The following is a 21,123-nucleotide window of genomic DNA, read 5'->3' as shown; positions in this document are numbered from 1 at the left end:
CTTCATGACATCCATTCTCAATGAATTAATCATATATATACAAACCAAATCTCAATTAATCAAAAATTCATAATACCCATGAATTAAAATTACAATCCCAGATAAACCAAATCTCAATTAATCAAAAATTCATAATCCCCATGAATTAAACTTACAATCCTAGATAAAAGGAGAAGAAAACCCATCAAATTAGAGAGAACGATCCATTACATATGACTGAAGTTCAATCTCCTAGAGAAAATAGCAGCTACAAATTGAGACCCACAAACAAGAGTTAAAATCGAAGAGAAATTTACCTAAATGACAACATAATGAGATCGGAGAAGGTTGGAGATGGTCGGAAGCAGTCGAAAATGGCCGCAAATGGCCGGAAAATTGGGACGGAGCAGGTTAGCAAGATGAAGGTCTCGAGCGTTTTGCCTGATCGGGATGAGTCAAGAGAGAGAAATCAAAAGCTGGATTTGTTTTATCATACCATTCTAAATGGATTTGTTATTCATCTCTGATAGGACACAAGATTTCCGGCCCAACCATATCTGGGCCTCCAAACATGACTAGTGGTCAGATTTGACTTTTGTTTTCCTATCTAATCCTTATATAAAGGAAAACAAACACCGCCATAGTTTCATACTTTCATTGAGGAAAATTAGCCAATACCATCAAGTTTCAACTCATAACTGCAGTAAAGTGGGAGCTGCAATCACCGGTCAGTTTATATGCATTGAGAAATTGACAACATTGGTATCCAACTTTCAACATTGAAGGATAGTTTTCAGAGGACCTAACTTCAACCTTCCATCGTTGCCACAGCGACTTGAGAACAATGGAAAATTACACATTAGCTCTTCGCCAAACAAAAGATTATATTATGAACAAAATATATTGGTGACAGGTAAATCTCCTTCAACGTCAAACAAAGTATTTTGGTTACAAAGGAATCAACAACAATGGATCAGTAAAAGACATGATTTATACAAAGCTGTAGAATTAAATACACTCAACTATATCTCAACTCTTTATGTACGTAATCTTAACTACATAATCAGATTGTTCACTTGTTCACTCTGTTTGATATATTGACCTGCAATGGATTCTTCATAAGGATAGTGAACTCCATCGTCTCCATCCACAGCTTTCCATTCAAATCTCCAAACCAGATTGGCGACAAAATACTCAAGATGAAGCATAGCTAAACCAGAAGCAGGACAAATTCTCCTTCCCGCCCCAAAAGGCATCATCTTGATCTCTCTACTTCCCGTTATATCAAACCCTTCTCCTGCACCACCACTCAAGAATCTCTCTGGCTTGAAAGCCATAGGATCTTCCCACACTTTTGGATCCCACCCCATATCAGCCACTGTGAAATTGACGATAGCATTCTTGGGCACCACATGACCAGCGAAAACAATGTCATGTGTGACCGAGTGTGGCAACAGAAAGTGGATCGGTGGGTGACACCTTAGACCCTCTAAGATCAAGCTTTCAGATAAGGCATCTTTTGCAAGCCCTCATCTTTCACCTCTTCTTGTGTATGGTTCACAACCCCTTTGATCTCTGCGACAAGCTTCTATTGTACATGTGGATACTTGACTATGTTGGCCATGATCCAGAGCAATGCAGTGGATGTAGTATCAACTCCTGCCATGAGAATCTCGTAACAAAGGCTAACTATTTCTTCTTCCCCAAGCTTTCTCTTCTCTTCAGGGAGCTGGAGATCCTGCAATGTATCAACATACGACAGCACAAATTCATCACTTTGGTCCACCTTGCTCAGCCTCTCCTGCTTTGACTTGCTTCGTTCTTGTATAAGAGGAATGAACACATCTTCTAGTTCTTTGCGGATCATTAAGAAATTGTTCCATTGCTTTTTGAACAAGATTTTGGTGACAGAAGGCCAGATATTAAGGAAGCCAAATCGCCCCAAACTCAAGAGCATTTGATGCTGAACACGCTAAACTTCTTTGATTTGCTTTTCGTCGAGTTTATTTCCAAAGCACATCAAAACCAACAAGCTAAATACAGCATACTAAAAATGGTGTACTACTTTAATGCCTTCGGAATGGGGTTGCAACTCTGATTAGAGGCGGTTGATGAGGATGTCCAGAACCCTTCTGCGAGCGCCACCATAAGACTTAACACGTGAAGGGTGGAGGATTTCGGAGGTCAGGTTGCGACGGAGGATGCTCCACATGTTAAGTGAGCTGTAGCCCACTAACCTTTCCAGCCTCACATCAGCTGGATCACACATGTAGGTGTTAGGCTTTCCAGCTATGATGTTGATATTATAATCTTATAGGAGCTCTATAAGAACAGGATTGTAACTCAGTTGTAATTGTGCTTGAATATACATAAATACATTATCAGATTTGACATGGTATCAGAGCAGTTTTGCTCTTGAGACCGATACCCACCTCTAGAAATCTAGATTACCCATACCCACCTCTAGAAATCTAGATTACCCATACCCATATTCCGCTGCCAGAAATATCAAGAGAAGAACCTTGTTTCTTCATCTTACCCATTACCCATAACCAAGCTTTTTGCTCAAAGATTGAGCAGAAGCTCATACCATAAAATACCAAGAACCAATTCTGTTCTTCACTATATCCAGCACCAGAAATTCTAAACCATACCTGCATCAGCTAACCACAGTACCTAGCCCAGCACACGGGTCTCCAGCGCAGCCCTGCAAAGCCAACGCCCCCCCTGCAGCCGCCTGCATCAGCAGTCCCGTGACCCTGCATCACCAACCCAAGCCGCCGACCTCATCTTTCGTTAGCTCACCACCTGCAACCCAGAAAACCAGAAAAGAAGAACAGGCAGAGAAACAAGGACAGAGGAAAGAGGACGAAAAAAAAAAAAGAGAAAAAAAAACTGAGGAACAAAGAAACCGAATTTCTCGGAATTACAGAGCCGCCAAGGCTCTTCTCGACCGTAAACGCCCTCGTAACGACGCCGTTTCGCCTGATGCGCACTTCCCTCACAGCAAATTCCGAACTCCTACTAAGCTTTATCGGCGAGCTCCTCTTGCTGAGCTAACGGTAAATACTCCATCTCCATTTTCTGTGAATCGCTGCAACTCAGCAGTTTTTTGAATCCAGCACCGGTTAAAAAAAGAGAGAACAGAAGAAAGAAGAGAAAGGAGAGAGAGACAAGGGCCAGAAAAGGGAAGAGAAGAGAGAAGAAAGGAAGAGAAGAAGAACAAAAAGAAAGAAAAAAAGGGGGGAACAACCTTTTTTGGGTATCAACACGTGAAGGAAGAGTGAAGAAAGGAAAAGCAGAACAGGGGGGAACAACAATCTGAAAAGCAAAAGAAGAAAAGAAAGGAACAACACGTGAAGGAAGAGAGAAAAGAAAGGGAAAAAAAAAAAAAAAAGGGGCCACTTTTGCCGTATACCACCCACCAAATCTTTGCCCCCTTTTTCAATTTTCTTATATTAAACTTTTCCCCACATTCAAACAAAAAAAAAAAAAAAAAAAAAAAAAAAACGAAGAGTACTGCAGAGGAATATCTACCTACCTCTCTTGTCTTCCTCTTCGCCTTGAAAGAAAAAAAAGTAAAAGGTAAATTAGATTAGAAATTTTATCCTTGTAACGTCGAGCTTACTCGTTCAACCACATAGGCTCATCCAATTAATGTGGTGTCTAGGCTGATTGGATACGAGAAGTGCTAGCAAAGGGTCTCGTCCCCTGCTAAACAAGTGAGCTGAGCTCCGCCAAAATCGTTCCTCTACTACCTGGCCACATTAAAAGGAGTTACTGAAAGGTTGCACGATAGGCAACACCCAAGGATCCGATTTCTCTTCTCTTTACTTAGTCAGTACTGAACCATGGCTGCTCGATACAGACCGCCGCATGTTCGTAACTTCCAGCCCTCTTCATCTACATCACCCAGGAAATCACCTTTTTCAGTTCCCATGAATCACTCTGGTAACTCCACTTTTACCTTCATGACCACTTCAGGTAAACCTTACTCTCTGCTATCGAGTAACTCTGACTTTAATTGGAAGGATATGTGGATAATAGATTCAGGTGCAACGGACCATATGACTAATAACTCTAGCAATATTCACCATTTAACTTCAGTTCACCGGTCTGGCGTAACTAATGCCAATGGCGATTCCTATCCAATTACAGGTGCTGGGTCTGTCACTCTTACAGACTCCATTACCCTTGATACAGTGTTACATGTTCCTTCCCTATCTCATAATCTCTTGTCTGTCAAACAGATAACAAAACAATTTTATTGTTGTGTAATTCTTTACCCGTGGTGTTGTATATTTCAGGACATCCTAACAGGGGAAATCATTGGGCGGGGTATTGAGAAGGGGGGTTATACTACATGGAGATGACCACTGCTGGCAATCATCGTGTAAGTGAAGTGCATCAGATTCAAAAAGGAACTTCCACAAATGAAGAACAGATATGGTTATGGCATAAGAGATTAGGACATCCATCATTCGGTTATCTTCAAACTCTCTTCCCTTTATTGTTTCAACATAATAAACCATCCGCCTTTAAATGCGACACTTGCATTTTAGGCAAGAGTCACCGTGTCAGCTATCCATTGAGCTCAACTAAAAGTATTGCCCCTTTTGATCTTGTTCACTCTGATGTCTGGGGACCTTGTCCACCAACCCCCTCTGGAATGAAATGGTTTGTTTTATTTGTCGATGATTGCACCCGGATGAGTTGGATCTACTTGCTGAAAAATAAAAGTGATGTTTTCCCAGTTTTTCAGACTTTTCATGCCATGATCCGAACTCAGTTCCAAACACCTATTAAAGTCCTTCGTTCAGATAATGGTGGAGAATATGTGAACCATCTCTTTCACCAGTATCTAGCTACCCATGGCATCATTCATCAGACCACATGTCCTCAAACTCCTCAACAAAATGGTGTGGCGGAAAGAAAGAACCGCCACATTCTTGAAGTTGCTCGCTCCATGTTGATCGGAGCTCATATGCCAGAATCTTTTTGGGGGGATGCCATCCTAACTACTGTTTACCTCATAAATAGACTTCCTACTCAAGCCCTTCAGTCTACATCTAAGGAAACCAGTCCACCACCACAAACACCAATTCAAGCTCTTGCCAGTCATTTACCTTTACCACCTACCCATGCCCTTGATCCAAAGATTTTTGGTTGTGTAGCTTATGTACATATCCATCGAAACCAGAGGACTAAGTTGGATGCTTGTGCTGAAAAGTGTATCTTTATTGGCTATGCTTCCACTCAAAAGGGATATCGGTGTTATAGTCCAACCACTAAACGTACCTATGTTTCCATGGATGTTACATTCCATGAACATGATCTACATTTTTCCCCGAAGGCTACTCTTCAGGGGGAGAATGATATTGAGGAAGAGCAGTCTTCGGGGGATTGCTTGTGTCCACCCTTGGAACCCATGGACATCCAAGAGCATGGAAATACTGGAGAAATAAGAATTGAGCATGGAAATACTGAAAGGAGCAACCAGTTACCGACATCAGAAATGGCAGTTGAACATGGAAATCAGCTACCAACTCCAGAATCAGCAGTGAGAGATATTTCTTCCCCTTCTACTACCCCATCAACACCAATGCTCCCTGAGGATGATCCAGAGGTAATTAATAACCATGTGTTTGAATGCCATGATAATGTAAATTCTATGCCTAATACTGAAATAGAATCAAGTGACATCATAGGGGTTCATAAATTGCCATTTCGGAAAAATAGAGGTCAACCAAAGGTTCAATATGAACCAGATCCTAAAGCCAAGGCCAAATATCCCATAAGCAATTACATGTCATCCCATAGGTTATCCAAGTCATATGCGTCCTTTGTATTTCATTTATCTGCTATTATCATTCCAAATAAAGTGCAGGATGCTCTAGCAAATCCTAAGTGGACTAAAGCTATGGAAGATGAAATGGAAGCATTGCAAAAGAATGACACATGGGAACTAGTGCCAAAACCCGCAGGAAAGAGAGCTGTAGGATGCAGATGGATCTATACATTGAAGTACGCAGCTGATGGTACACTGGATAGATACAAAGCCAGGTTGGTTGCAAAAGGGTATACTCAGACATATGGTATTGACTATCAAGAAACTTTTGCACCAGTGGCCAAGATGAATACCGTTCGAGTACTACTGTCATTAGCGGCTAACCTAGACTGGCCTCTGAAGCAGTTTGATGTAAAGAATGCCTTCCTACATGGAGACTTGAAGGAAGAAGTCTACATGGATCTACCTCCTGGCTATTCTCTACCTTCACAAGCAGGAATGGTGTGCAAGTTGAAAAAATCCCTTTATGGACTAAAACAGTCCCCCAGAGCATGGTTTGGAAGATTCAGCCAATCTATGAAACAGTTTGGTTACAAACAAAGCAACTCTGACCATACACTGTTTCTGAAGCACAGAAAAGATAAACTTACTGCACTTATCATTTATGTTGATGATATGATTGTGACAGGTAATGACCCGGAAGAAGTCAAGAAACTAGAAGCACATCTATCATCTGTTTTTGAGATGAAAGATCTTGGAGGACTGAAATACTTCTTGGGAATTGAGGTGGCTAGATCAAAAGAAGGCATTGCCCTATCTCAAAGGAAGTATGTGGTTGACTTACTAATAGAGACCGGTTTACTAGCATGTAGACCAGCAGATACACCGATGGAGCAAAATCACAAATTAGCAGAATATCCAGACCAAGTGCCTACTAACAAAGAGAGATATCAAAGGTTAGTAGGCAAGCTCATTTATCTCTCACACACCCGACCTGATATTGCATATGCTGTAAGTGTTGTAAGCCAATTCATGCATGCACCAAGTGAAGATCACATGGAAGCAGTACATAGAATTCTGAGGTATTTGAAGACAAATCCCGGTAAAGGGATCATGTTTTCCAAGAATAACCACACAGACATAGCTGGATACACAGATGCAGATTGGGCTGGTTCTATCACTGATAGAAGGTCTACTTCAGGTTACTTTACTTTTGTGGGAGGTAACTTGGTCACGTGGAGAAGCAAGAAGCAAAAAGTGGTTGCTAGATCCAGTGCAGAAGCTGAGTACAGAGGAATGGCTCATGGAGTATGTGAAATGCTATGGCTTCGTCATTTGATGAAAGACTTGGGATTCAAACCCAAGTATGCTATGAATTTGTATTGTGACAATAAAGCAGCCATTGATATAGCACACAATCCAGTTCAACATGATAGAACAAAACATGTTGAAGTGGATCGACATTTCATCAAGGAGAAGTTGGAGTCAGAAACCATTAACATGCCACATGTGCGTACTGAAGATCAACTTGCAGATATCCTGACCAAAGCTGTTTCTGGAAAAGTGTTCCACAGCTCACTAGACAAGTTGGGTATGCGAGACATCTATTCCCCAACTTGAGGGGGAGTGTTAAGTGAGCTGTAGCCCACTAACCTTTCCAGCCTCACATCAGCTGGATCACACATGTAGGTGTTAGGCTTTCCAGCTATGATGTTGATATTATAATCTTATAGGAGCTCTATAAGAACAGGATTGTAACTCAGTTGTAATTGTGCTTGAATATACATAAATACATTATCAGATTTGACACCACATGGGTCCATACACTGCAGAGATGATGTTGTGTTGGTTACCGGTTATGATTTTGTCAGTGGCAAAGGCTGGTGGCCTGTCTGCAAATTCAGCACCATTTTGGATCAAGGTTTGGTGTGCCAGGGAGTGGTTGGCAACGAATATGGCAGGGCTGGAGCCAATGTTGAGGTTGAGGATAGGACCATATTGGCATAGGAGTTTTCGAAGTCCAACCTCTACGTCAGAAAATGATTTACGTAGCCATAAAAAGCTTCCGATTATGGGAACGGCGAGGGGTCCAGGAGGGAGTTTCTTGGTGTTGGTTTTGGTGGAGATGAGACTAAGAATAGTTTTGAGAAGAAAAGATAATGAGGGTGGTAACAATGAGTAAGAGCCAGGTTCCATGGTTTCTGTGAATGATTTCAGTAAGCTAATAATTGGTGAGAACAATTCTTGGTAAGGTCCAATATATATTGAAAAATTGCGAAGACAAAATAATTTTCAGTACTCCAATGTTGAACGTTTTCTGACTATTTGGAATGTTCAACTGTAAGGAAATTATTCTATCATATCTTCAGTATTAATGCAGATTGTTATACAGATTGAGTTGTACAATAGCTGTAGCTTTCCTTCTTTGTAATCTAGGTAGTAAACAAGTTCCTGACTTGTAGGAACTAATTGTAATCACCCTAGTGTAAAGGATACATTTCTGTGTAAATGAGATCATCACTTCAGCCTATTGATTTCTCCTTCTTTTCATGGTATCAGAGCAGGACTAGATCCTGACTCTTCTCACACTCTTTGACTTGGTTCATATACTCAGTTGGAAGGGGTCGATTATCAAGAGACTTTTTCTCCTATTACCAAAATCATTACTGTTCGATGTTTGTTGGCTTTGGCTGCAGCTCGTGGTTGGATATTACATCAATTAGATGTGAACAATGCCTTTCTCCATGGCGATTTGTCAGAAGAAATTTACATGTCTCCTCCACCGGGTCTTCGGCGATAGGGGGAGAAGAATCTGGTATGTTGATTACACAACCCCTTATATGGTTTGAAGCAGGCTTCACGGCAGTGGTTTGAGAAGTTTTCTAATTTGAACTGTGAGTCGGGCATGTCCAATCTAAAGCTGATTATTCATTGTTCACTAGAAAACATGGGAATTCATTTTCTGCACTTTTGATTTACATTGATGACATATGGATTACTGGGAATGATTTGAAGACTATTGCTGCACTTAAAGGTTTCTTACATAGTCAATTTCGTCTCAAAGATCTTGAAGACTTAAAGTATTTCCTTGGTATTGAAGTTTCAACTTCCAAACGTGGGATCTTTATATGTCAATGTAAATATGCTCTAGAGATTATTGAAGACGCAAGGTTACTAGGAGCTGCACCTGCTGATACTCCCATGGAAAAAAGTTTAAAATTGTCTGATCATAGTGATTTGCTCAAAGACCCCGGAAAGTACAGAAGGTTAATCGGCAGGCTTATATACCTCACTGTCTCACGCCCTGACATTACTTATGCAATCCATGTCCTTAGCAGATTCATGAGCCAACCAAGGAAAATGCATTGGGAAGCAGCATTAAGAGTGGTACATTATCTAAAAGGCGCTCCTGGACAAGGTATGTTTTTCTCCTCCATCAATGATCTGAAGTTGAGAGCTTATTGTGACTCTGATTGGGCGGGATGCCCTGTCACTAGAAGATCTACCACCGGATACTTTGTCTTTCTTGGACCTTCTTTAATTTCTTGGAGGTCAAAACGTCAAAAGACAGGAACATGTTGCGAGTTGACTTGGTTGCGTTATCTGCTTCGAGATCTCGACCTGTCTCTCCGTGAACCAGCCCTGCTGTTTTGTGATAACAAGGCTGCACTACACATTGCGGCCAACCCCGTATTTCATGAGCGAACTAGGCATATCGAGATGGATTGCCACTACATTAGAGACAAAATTCTAGATGGTACTGTGGCCATGAGGCATGTAAATTCCGCTTATCATCTTGTCGATGTTCTTCCTAAACCTTTGGGGAAAGATATCTTTGTTCCTATGATTCACAAGTTGGGAGTGCAAGACATCCACTCTCTAACTTGAGGGGGAGTGTAAGGAGATTATTCGATCATATCTTCAGTATTAATGCAGATTGTTATATAGATTGAGTTGTACAATAGCTGTAGCTTTCCTTCTTTGTAATCTAGGTAGTAAACAGGTTCTTGAGTTGTAGGAACTAATTGTAATCACCCTTGTATAAAGGATACATTTATGTGTAAATGAGATCATCGCTTCAGCCTATTAATTTCTCCTTCTTTTCATCAACATCAGAAACGTTCCCAACTATTTGGACCAAACTCCATCACACATTCAGAAAGCAATAAGCCAAAACAGTAAACATCTCCAACCACTCAATTCTCAATCCAGAAATAAAGATGAAGGATATTTATAAGAGGACAGCTACTATTCTAGAAGTTTTAGCAGCCAGGCATAGTATAAGAGATCAAAATCAGCAAGAAAGTCAAGCTACTTCTTACATTTCTACATCAACTCAAAGACTCATTCTTCCCCTGAATTGCCGACAGTTCAGATTAGTCGTGTATAGAATGAAACTCGAACCAGCCAAAATTGAATAGTACTTATGTTAAGGGCCCTGGGGAAAAAACATCAGCTTAAAAGAAAAGAGCTTTCAGAATAAGGTGCTTCAAGCAATTTTGCGTTTAGAATATTAAACATTCAAATATCAGTTTGAAACAATAAGAAAAGGGAACGACGCTCCAATGACAAGGTTTTGCATTTAAAAACCCTAGGAGAGTTTTTCTCTCACCCCTAGTTTGTCTACGGCCTCCTTGCCTCCCTCAACAATTGCTTCGTCCCCTTCTCTTCTCGCCTACTTTCTCGTTTGACTATGGCCTCCATTGATGCATTAACAACGAGCTTTGCAGCCTCGCTTGCTCTTGCTGATGGGGGTCGTGCCCCAGATCTGGGGAAGATCGGTGGAGGTCATGTTCTCAAGTCCTCCCAATCATTTCTCCTTGGTAAGCCTTTGACACGAAAACCTATCGACTCAAAGGCATTCATGTCTCACTTCAATCGAACCTAGATGGTGGATAAGGAGTTTCGGATTCAAGAACGGGCTGGTGATATGTTCTTGTTCTCCTTTGCTTCTGCACTTAATAGTAATAAAATTCTTCAGGAAGGAAGTATGGTGTTTTGATCGTGCCCCTGTCTATTTTGAAGAATATGATGGCGTTAAGCTATTGCATAAAATTCCATTTAAGCATCTTCGAATAGGGGCTAGAGTTGCTGGCATACCTCCTCTGTATGAAGAACCCGAGAATCTCATGTTGATTGGCAATCTGTTGGGTGGATTCTTGGACTATGACAAGAAGGAGTTTAAGAAGGGGGTGAATAGGGTTTTGTTCACCCATGACACATCCAAACCAATCCTGCTTGAAAGAAGAGTCTTTCTTGATACCGGAGTTGAACCTGTGTTGCAATTCCAGTTCGAGCATCTGCGGGGGAGATGCTCTTAGTGTGGTTTGGTCACACATGCCGGAATTGCTTGTGAGGAGCCAACTGTAGTCAATCCTATTCCTAGGGTTCTTCACTTTCCAGGAGCTTCGACCTCAGGGAGTTCTTTTGCTTTTTCTGCTAAGTGCAAGGGAGACATTCTCTATCGTTCCTCGGTCATCCCAAAGAAGAAGAGACCAGCTTTTCGCCGAGTGGAGCGTCTGAACTCGGATCCCCCTTCTCCCACCGATTCGGTTCCAACTGAAATCAGTCCTACGTCTGCGGGTAGTCATTTGGAGCATAGGTTGGAGAGTACTGGGGCCTCAGGTGAGGAACCTGTTATGGATGTTTCTTGTGATCTTGTTGTCCCTACAGATATGCAGAAGAAGCAGATTGATCTGGTTTCCAAGAAATGGGAGCGGAGCGGTGATAACCATCCTTCTCCCAAGAAATTCAAAACAATCTTGGGAGGCAAGATTCCTACACTGCACGCGGAGGCACTTGGCCTCATCGAAGAGGATGGTGACCTTACTTTGGTCACTCTGAAAAAGAAGTCTGGTAGGACTCTTGGAAGCAAGAATAAAGCTCAAAGTGTCAATAAGAAGCTTGGTGGTACTCCTCTGAAGATCACTTATCCTACTAGCATTGGAACAGTTCCCAGCCCTAGCGACAAGGGCAAATGAAAGATTTAGTCTTTCCATATTTCTTTGCCTATTACTAGAAGTTTTAATCTTCTACTACTTGCATCTTAGTTTCTCTAGTTGTACACCAATTGAGGTCTCTAGGCGACTAGGTTACAATTTAACAGAAGTTGGTAGGGAGGATTTTCTTTCTTGTGGTTAGGCTCAATAAGTGAGCACATGTGTTAACAGTGAAGGTCATCTGTCCTTTGTCTGGTAGCTTAGACTATTTATGATTTTGGTGTAAGACAGTATTGGATGTACGAGCCTTCTGACCATGGAAAATTGAATGAAGTTATCTCTTTTTCTCAAAAAAAAAAAAAAAAAAAAAAAAACAATAAGAAAAGAGAAATGTACTCAAAAGAAAAGGTCTTGGATCCTCAGAGCGCATCATTGAGATTGGATTCGGATTTTAGTTATTCACTAGCAATGGCGCCCGCGCTTTGCCGCGGAATTCGCTGTTGCTAACAAATTACAACCATGAAAAACATATCTGAAATTGACTTCATTTTTTATGAAAGTGAGAAATAAAGAAATACAAAGTTGGCTATTCTCAAAAAAGCACTGAAGGTTACTAATACATAATGCAGGCTTGGTTCAAAGCACTTTCAAAATTGAACTGAAAGTTATGAATCTTAATGACAGTTAGGTATTCTACTTTTGAAAATTATGAATGTTGTTTGGAGAAGCGCAAACAGCTTATCAGTCTATGAAGCCTTTTCAACAGCCTGAGGATATAATCTGCAAAAACAATAGGAAAAGCTACATTAACCCAGACATATGCACACAACTACGCGAAAAAAGAATGGAGTGTGGTCTACAATGTTCAGAGCAGAAGCTAGGGGAAAAGGGATAAATCACTAATGTCATTAAAGGCTCCTGGTCCTTTTTGCATTCAAGCACTTAATGATGTCTTACAGTTTTTTAACTCGAAATCCATCTCCAGCAATCTAGGTCTTAAAGATATGAGAAGATATAACAATGTAAAGTCTCGTGACAATTTAGTAAGGGCAATGGCAGCTTGTCAAAACTGTTTCCAATTAGGTTTTTCTCAAACTAAACATATATAGACTATCAGGATCTAATGTGTTTCCCCAAAATCAGAACATCAATAATTGAAAACAAATTACAAAACAAAGCAAATCTAAACATTCAGAATCTAAAAACTTGCTAGAATGAAGTAAGCAAGTGTATTTTACTTTTAGAGATAACTAATGAAGATGTTTAACTTTTCAGCCAAGTTGTTGCATGTTGAGGCAGATACTTGAGAAATATTATCAATGGAGTTAGAATATAATGCATAACAGAATGATTCTTGCACTTAAGTTGTTTCTTAACTTTTCTATATGCATACTAAAGGGAAAAGTTAAACAACAGATATGAATGAAATTGAAAACTGATTTTGTAAGCTGTCCCTTGCTCCAGCAGACATATCCTAGTATGAAATTTAAAAATCATTACATAAAAAAAAAGAAAAAAAAACAGGGAAAAAAGAAAAAGAAAAAAGAGGAGAAATGTTTAGTAGAGATAATTAGTCATAAAGAAAAGCAAACATCAAAACAACATTGAAGTTGTGACCATTGTTTGGAAGTTTTCATATCAGTAGCAAGAGCTCTTTAGTTTTCATAAGGGATTTAACAAAGTTAACTTTTGTTATTGTGGAAATCTGATCTTGAATTCATTGTTATTAAATGAATACTATGTAAATGAAGTTCTTATTGAGTATTTGAATTTCAATTCACTTCATCATCAGCAAATTATTGTGACAAAGCTGTCTGCAAATTTGCACTACTTTAGTTTCTTATTCTTATTCAGATACAAACCATAAATTCGTTACCTGATTTTGATACACAGCTAATGTTTATGAACTCATTCATGCAATTTGAATAATAATTAAAGTTTGCACAGTTTGAGGTAGACAAAAGTAAGGGTACTCACAATGATGATCAGAACACATCCAGGCTCTTGATTTCAAGTACGGCTCTTGGAAGTCACTTTTCTGCATTAAATCAAAGATATAATAAGCTATCTAGCAAACCACTACAATCAAAACCAAATATCCAAATTCATGTTTTGCTTCCTCAGATTCATGTGAAAGATATAATAAGCTATCTCACCTAAAACATAACATAAAAGGAAAACTCAGAAATCATCTTGACCCACAGATCACACTATGAAAAAATTCCCATTGCATGCTTTAGACACATAAGAAACCTAACAACAATTAGGTACGTATCTAGATCAAATCCATAATTATCAAGCTCAAAAATCTGATCAAATCCATTGATCAACTCATATTATGCAAACCTCTCTTAACATAAAACTCAGATTGCAGGTTTATAAAATGAAAATTTCAACAGATAATCATCTTTTTCTTTTCTTTTCTTTTTTTTTTGGTCAAACAAAAACTTACCTATCAAACAATCATGCTTGGTCCAAGAACATACCTATCGATTCAACTGAGGATGTTCCTGAGCACATGATCACCATTGGAACTTTGTCAATGATTCTTGTTTCACATTCATACCAGACAAATAAATCTCCAAGCCAAAATTTGAATATTTCTAGAAGATTAATAAACTAAAAACCATCAATAAATGACTCGATGCATCAAACAATAGGTTTTTTCGAAAACTGTACAATTCAAGACAACTGAAAAATTATCCAAAGAGCTCATAATGTGAAGATTATAAATTCAATACAAAAATAATCTAATAAAACTTTAGATTCTGTACCTGAATAAAAATAATGGATCAAAATACTACCAAAAAACAGATAAAGGAGTGGCAGCAAAGAAAATGAGCCTAAAGTTTTTCGAATAAAAACAGAATGATATTGAGATTTTGAGATTAATCATAAAACTACGAAAATTAAGCTGAATACAAAGTTTATAAAGCGAGAAGTAAAGAAAAAGAAAAAAAACAAACAATGGAAGTCTTGAAACTCAGATTCGAAAAACATGTAAGATTTTATCAGATATTACTTGCATTCTATGATGCACACTTTCCTACCCAATGATCAATTGATGAAAAACATAAACATAGCTAAAACCAATCACAATATCTTACTATAAACACAACCTTTCAATTATGAATGAAATTCCAGCAATCACACTACATATTATCAGTAGTATCACAAATCAAGGTTTCAAAAACTCACTCACTTTCATTCATAAACGGTTTCTTTTCCTCACTCAATTCCAACATATTATCACCGATATCACGGATCAAAACCTCTGCAACTGAATGACTTTGGTTCCTAGACAGTTTCCTTTACTAATTGAATTCTCAACCAAACGTCTAGCAATTCCCCGACATTTCGTTTCTTCCCTCTAAACTTAGATTACAAAACAAAGTAAATCACTTCCAACAAAAAGCAATAACAATTTCAAAAGAATGATAAAGACTGGCCAAGTTCTTCTATTTCAATTAAAATTTGATTAACCAAAAACACTAACACTTCTTTTCATTATTCACACAGTTGTTCTAAACAATGAACCTCATTATAAATTTGGTCTCAAAATCAAAAAGTGAATTCCCAGCACAAAAGATTCTAAAAAAATGAACAATTCTCATAGTACATCTTACTTTCTCTGCATGAGAAAAAATTACAACTAATTTCATCATGATCTAATGTTGTTAAGCTCAAAAAACAACACACAAATAATTTCTGCTGTTCATAAATCCTCCGTTTTGTTCTAATAAAAATGCATACCAAAACCATGATCACTATGATATCCTGAAACATAAATCCAAAGTGTATTTTATTCAAATCTTCATACAAAAATATATAAAATTCAGAAACAAAAAACCCAATCAAGAGCGCAAATTGACACAACAGCTAATAGAAGCCAAAATCATACAAAAGAAAAAAACCCAATACAATCCAAATATTCCTTTGCATAAAACCTACAAAATAAAGACTAACACAATTATCACCACTCGAGAATAAAGAAATTCGACCATATGCCAAAATTGATTGCACCTAAATCGACAGAAAACAGAGGTTCCAAATACCCACTAAAAATTTCAATGACCAAATCCCAAAACTTTCCCAAAATCCAATATTTGACACACCAGAATCGAATCGAGACAATATTCCAGAAATTCGAAACCTCCAATTTCCATCCAAAGACCACAAGTTTAAACAAAATACAGAATAAGCAAGCCCAGAAGAACACAAAGGAGACAGTATTCAGATTCGGATGCAATCAGACCTGAGAAGAATTAAGTGAGAGAATTACCAGATTAAAGGTTCAAACTTTGGAACCCAATTGGATTGACTCGGCGACGACGCTGTGCTTTAGAGATTTGCCCCCGATCTCCCTCTCTATCTCTTCGTGCAAAGCAAAGAAACGCACCCGATTTCTTGATCTCTCTCTCTCTCTCTCTATTTCTCGATCGATCGTTCTTGATTTGATAAAGATGAGTACACGACTGTAGAAGAAAGAGGAAATCAACGGGAAAGACTCGATATATCCAGGTCGGTGGCAGAGGCTGCAAAAAAATTTCAAGCGAGGGCAAAAGCGTCAAACCATTTCGAGCCAAATCACTGTTAGATGAACACCAACTCTCCTTTAGTATATAGTAAATGCCTATCATGAATTCATGAGATTTAGTGTGGAGAGAGATTCTTTTTATTCTATTTCTTTTGTAAAAACTGGGAGTGATTGCCTGCACCCTCAGACTTGCTTAATAAATCCACTTATACCAGGGTCATCAGGAAATAGTCGAGATCAATTTCAGATACAGATTTTGGAAACCAAAACAAGGCCACATGGCTACATATAATTGTACTTAGATAAGAAAATCAAACAAACCACATTCATCAATATAGGAAGAAAACGACACCAGAACAATACACCAACCGCAAATGCACATGATGAAAATGATATGTGAACAACATTCCATTTTCTGTATATATTTCATATGATCTCAACAACTGCAGCTCTTTCATAATCCCCAACCTGTATTTGTCACATTCTGTTAAGATGGTGAGGAGAATAGGATAGCTAAACACAACATGACAAATATATTCTTGCCACTCCGATGCTTAAGGACCACATTGCTCATGAGCTGCAGAGAACTATTGTATGCATATAAATTGGTAAGAAGACCTGAAATAAACATTCAACAACTGCAATAGACCAAATTAATGCTGTAACTTCAATCTTATATGCACAATGTCCAGAGAGGTTTGTAAACTTACAATAATTATTACAGCCTAGTCAAGCAAGAGTATTTTATGAAAAAGTGTTGCTTTAGAAACGAAGAAAACTTCGTTACTTAAAAACACAATGGTGAAACACCAATCTCCTAAGAAGTCAAAAATTGGTTACAAGGAATCATCTACATAATAATGATTATATGTAGACACAATCCTTAAACAATAATGACTCAGTAAAAGACATGCTTTATAATGGCTGTAGAGATTCATAAACTTGACTCTTTATGTAGTCCCAATTACACAACAAGCCGAGTTCCTTCACTTATTCACCCTCTGAGATATGTTGACCTGCAACGGATTCTTCATGACCACAGTGAACTCCTGCTTCTCCGAAAGGTCCACATTGGCTCCATCCACAGCTTTCCATTCAAATCTCCAAACCAGATTGGCCACAAAATACTCAAGATGAAGCATAGCTAAACCAGAAGCAGGACAGATTCTCCTCCCTGCCCCAAAAGGCATCATCTTAATCTCTCTATTTCCTGTTATATCAACCCCTTCTCCTGCACCGCCACTCAAGAATCTCTCCGGCTTGAAAGCCATAGGGTCTTCCCACACTTTTGAGTCCCACCCTATATCAGCCACTGTGAAATTGACAGTAACATTCTTGGGCACCACATAACCATCCAAAACAATGTCTTGGGTGACTCTGTGTGGCAACAAAAAGTGGCCAGGTGGGTGACGCCTTAGACCCTCCAAGATCACAGCTTTCAGATAAGGCATCTTCTGCAAGTCCTCCTCTTTCACCTCTTCCTCAGTTTTTTTCACAACCCCTTTAATCTCTGCGAAAATGCGCTCTTGGACATGTGGATACTTGACTATGTTGGCCATGATCCACTGCAATGCAGTGGATGTAGTATCAGTGCCGGCACTTAGAAACTCAGAACAAAGACTAACTATTTCGCCTTCCTCAAGCTTTCTCTTCTCCTCATGGAGCTGAAGATCCCACAACGTATCAACATACGACAACACAAATTCATCACTAATTTGGTCCACCTTGCTCAGCCTCTCCTCCTTTGCCTTACTTCTTGCTCGTATAAGAGGAATGAGCACGTCTTCTTGTTCTTTCCTGATCTTCAAAAACTCGCTCCACTGCTTTTTCAACACGATCTTGGTAATGTTAGGCTTAATACTAAGCAACCTGAATCGCCACAAACCCAACAGCAACTGCCGCTGAACGCGTTCAACTTCTTTGATCTGCTTTTCGTCGAGTTTGTCTCCAAAACACATCAAAACCAACAAACAAAACATAGCATACTGAAAATGGTCTACTACTACAACACCTTTAGAATGGGATTGGGATTCCACTTCCAACTGGAGCCGAGTGCTGAGGATGTCCAGAACCCACTTGCGCGCCGCACCATAAGACTTGACCCTCAGAGGGTGGAGTATCTCAGAAGACAAGTTGCGACGGAGGAGCCGCCATGTAAGTCCATACGGTGCAGAGCTGATGTTGTGTTGATTACTAGTGATGATCTTATCGGTAGCCAAGGCCGGTGGCCTGTCTGCAAACACAGCCCCGTTCTGGACTAAGGCCTGGTGAGCCAGGGAGCTGCTGCCGACGAATATCTTAGGGCGGGAGCCGAGATTGAGGGTGAAAATGGGTCCGTATTGGCCATGGAGTTTTCTGAGTGCGAGTTCCATCTCATAAGGCGACTGGCGGAGCCATAACAAGCTGCTGATTATGGGAATGGTGACAGGTCCAGGAGGGAGTTTGTTTGTTGAGATTAGACTGAGAATGGTTTTGACAAGAACAGAGATGAATAGGGTAGTTACTATGAGGAAGAACCAGGTCGCCATGGTTTCAGTGAATTATGATCGATAACTCGATAATCGCTAAGAAAGACTTGAAAGTCTCTCTTGATTTTTGACTGACGCACTTGCTGACAATTACTGGCGTTGAAAGTTGCATAGATACAAAACAATAAACAGTGATATATGTGTTCCAACTTCCAACCACTCAATTTCAATCCACAAAGAAAGTTAGCTAGCTTAATGGCTACGAAACAAAGAAGACTAAAGTTACCTCCTCCGTGAGTCCAAAGACTCATGCTTTATTGTCATAACCAGGTCGAACTCGACCCGATCAATGAATTCTCGCTCCAAGTCATTGCCAATCCTTCATCTGAGCAGCACCGAATGATCTGTATCCGATGGTCTAGCTAGAATTTCTGATCGCGTCCGTAAGAGACTGAGGGAAGGTTTTTTGCAATTGCCGCAATGTTGGAGTCAGAGCAGCCACGGAATTAGTTCACTCCATTAGATTTTGATTCGGGCTAAGTTAACTATACCGAATTGAAATATTCACAGAGAAGAAAGGGAGGGAAACATTAGGCCATTAGGGAGATGAAATTAGGGGTTACAGATTTGACTTTTTTTTTTTTCTTTTCTCTTTGCTTCTTTCTTTCTTTGATTTTCTCATAACCTTCATGGGAATTACGACTTGGGACACCTTTACGTGGGTGTAGTATCTTTCCACGTTGAAACAACGAACAAATATAAAAGGAGACTTGGAACAAAAAAAAAAAAACATAAAATACAGAAGGTGTTTTGATTCTTTCATTAAACTTGCTCTAAGTATTATAGTATCCAAGACAAACTTTGAAGTTAGATGCTATTGTATAGTCAATTAGTCATTGTTTGAGATGGATCACACACAACGGGCTAATTCAAAAAAAAAATTGGCCTTAGAATTTCAGTACTTAAAGTATTATTATAGAGCACTCCCTAGTTAAGGTAATCAACTCAAGATGGATGGATCAGTCCATCCCGTAGCCAGCAGATTTGATGGACGTTTGTTTGTTAACACGAGGGTTCATGCGTCTGCGGTGCTGTTTGAACCCAAAATAACATTTTTTCCCGACATAGGGGACTCGAAGAAATTCAGGCCAATATCCGTGGCCCAAGCTATTTATTTGCAACAAGTTCGGAATATATTATTTAGAGGCTAAATAAAGCCTACTTGGAGATCAAACAATCGTGAGGCAAATCGTGATATTCATGGATTTACTAGTAATTATCAAGAGATTTGATGATTAATGGTGATTTGCTTGGTTATCAAGACTGTGCAAAACGGGAGGATAAAATATACAGGATGTATATATGGCCGAGATTACGCGAGCGCAAGCAAGATGGGTTGATATATAATTGCCCATGCAATTAAGGTGGACGTGGAATAAGGGGAGCCATGCAATTAATCATGCTTGATAGCAATCCTCAAGGAATCTAGTTATATATATATATATATATATATAACTATATATATTGCATGGATGGCTGGACGTACAACATTAGGAAGGTTATAATCACTGTTGATTATAAATAAACAAGGTGTGTGATATTATCCTTTATGATTGCATGCCGCGAGGATTCCTCGCAAAGATATATTTGCATGAATTAAAGATATGTGCATATTCTACCGCATCCAAGAGAAAGATTACGTCCAGGACTCTAAGAGGCAATTAATCTTGCCTATATTCCAGTTACGTATAGAGGCAAATCTGGTATCAAAACTATTAAGAGTTTTGATTTGATTCAAGGCCAATAGCTGTGGCCTAAAATATAGTATTTCATTCCTATTTAGAAAGTGAATCTGCAGCAGCCTATATATAGAGGTTAAAGACAATACAGAAAGAAACCTCTCTCTAATCAATCAATCCTAGCGATTACAAAGCCTCCCTGGAGCAAACCTTCAACCTTGTTGAAACCCGGTGACCGCCCGCCAGTCCTAGTCTCTCCGCGAGCCGACTGTCAGCATCACCAGATCAACCCGGCGACCGTGCTTCCAGTCCTAGTCTCCTCGCGAGCCGACTGCTAGTACTACTGCCACCGACATAACCAGCGAAGCTAAAGATACGCTTTAGCAAACCCCGTGCTTTCTCACAACTTCCCAGTGATTGCTTTGCTCAACCTACAACGTTGAGTATCGATACGGTGAACGCAAAGAGATCACAACCAAAGTCCTTATCCGTAAGGCAAAAGTCCTTTCTCGAAAGGCAAGAGAAGAACCCTGTGACGAGGTTGGTGCTCTCCTCGTCCACAGCGCTTGAAGAAGAAGTCAGGTCAAGGGACTACCCCGACGGTGCTGGCACGCCTGCGCAATCACTCGCTCAAAAGAGACTGTTTGCACGCCAACTGGTTTTGGAGCCAAAC

At 39.5% G+C, this 21,123-nt stretch overlaps 2 protein-coding genes and 1 pseudogene across 2 annotated transcripts; 1 reads left to right on the top strand and 2 right to left on the bottom strand.

Moving 5' to 3' along the window:
• Positions 1-845: 845 nt before the first annotated feature.
• Positions 846-3,288, bottom strand: LOC112178897 (annotated as a pseudogene).
• Positions 3,289-7,838: 4,550 nt separating this feature from the next.
• LOC112172165 (uncharacterized mitochondrial protein AtMg00810-like) lies at positions 7,839-9,655 on the top strand. The gene is made up of 2 exons (XM_024309397.1): positions 7,839-7,945; positions 8,710-9,655. The coding sequence occupies exons 1-2, from the start codon at positions 7,839-7,841 to the stop codon at positions 9,653-9,655; spliced, it is 1,053 nt and encodes a 350-aa protein (XP_024165165.1).
• Positions 9,656-16,972: 7,317 nt separating this feature from the next.
• Positions 16,973-18,906, bottom strand: LOC112178824 (cytochrome P450 89A2). Its single transcript, XM_024317094.2, has one exon. The coding sequence runs from the start codon at positions 18,769-18,771 to the stop codon at positions 17,230-17,232; it is 1,542 nt and encodes a 513-aa protein (XP_024172862.1). The 5' UTR covers positions 18,772-18,906; the 3' UTR covers positions 16,973-17,229.
• Positions 18,907-21,123: the final 2,217 nt, after the last annotated feature.

This window comes from Rosa chinensis, chromosome 1 (assembly GCF_002994745.2).
Source record: "Rosa chinensis cultivar Old Blush chromosome 1, RchiOBHm-V2, whole genome shotgun sequence".
Taxonomy (NCBI): Eukaryota; Viridiplantae; Streptophyta; class Magnoliopsida; order Rosales; family Rosaceae; genus Rosa; species Rosa chinensis.
The sequence above is the reverse complement of the archived record's forward strand: the minus strand, read 5'-3'. Positions and strand labels throughout refer to the sequence as shown.

What these genes read in the sequence shown, in the direction of transcription:
- LOC112172165 (XM_024309397.1), top strand. Translation starts at nt 7,839, where the DNA reads ATGGGAACGGCGAGGGGTCCAGGAGGGAGTTTCTTGGTGTTGGTTTTG. An exon ending in AATGAGGGTGGTAACAATGA is followed by an intron (nt 7,946 to 8,709) that starts GTAAGAGCCAGG and finishes ATTGTTCACTAG; the next exon opens with AAAACATGGGAATTCATTTT.
- LOC112178824 (XM_024317094.2), bottom strand. Translation starts at nt 18,771, where the DNA reads ATGGCGACCTGGTTCTTCCTCATAGTAACTACCCTATTCATCTCTGTT.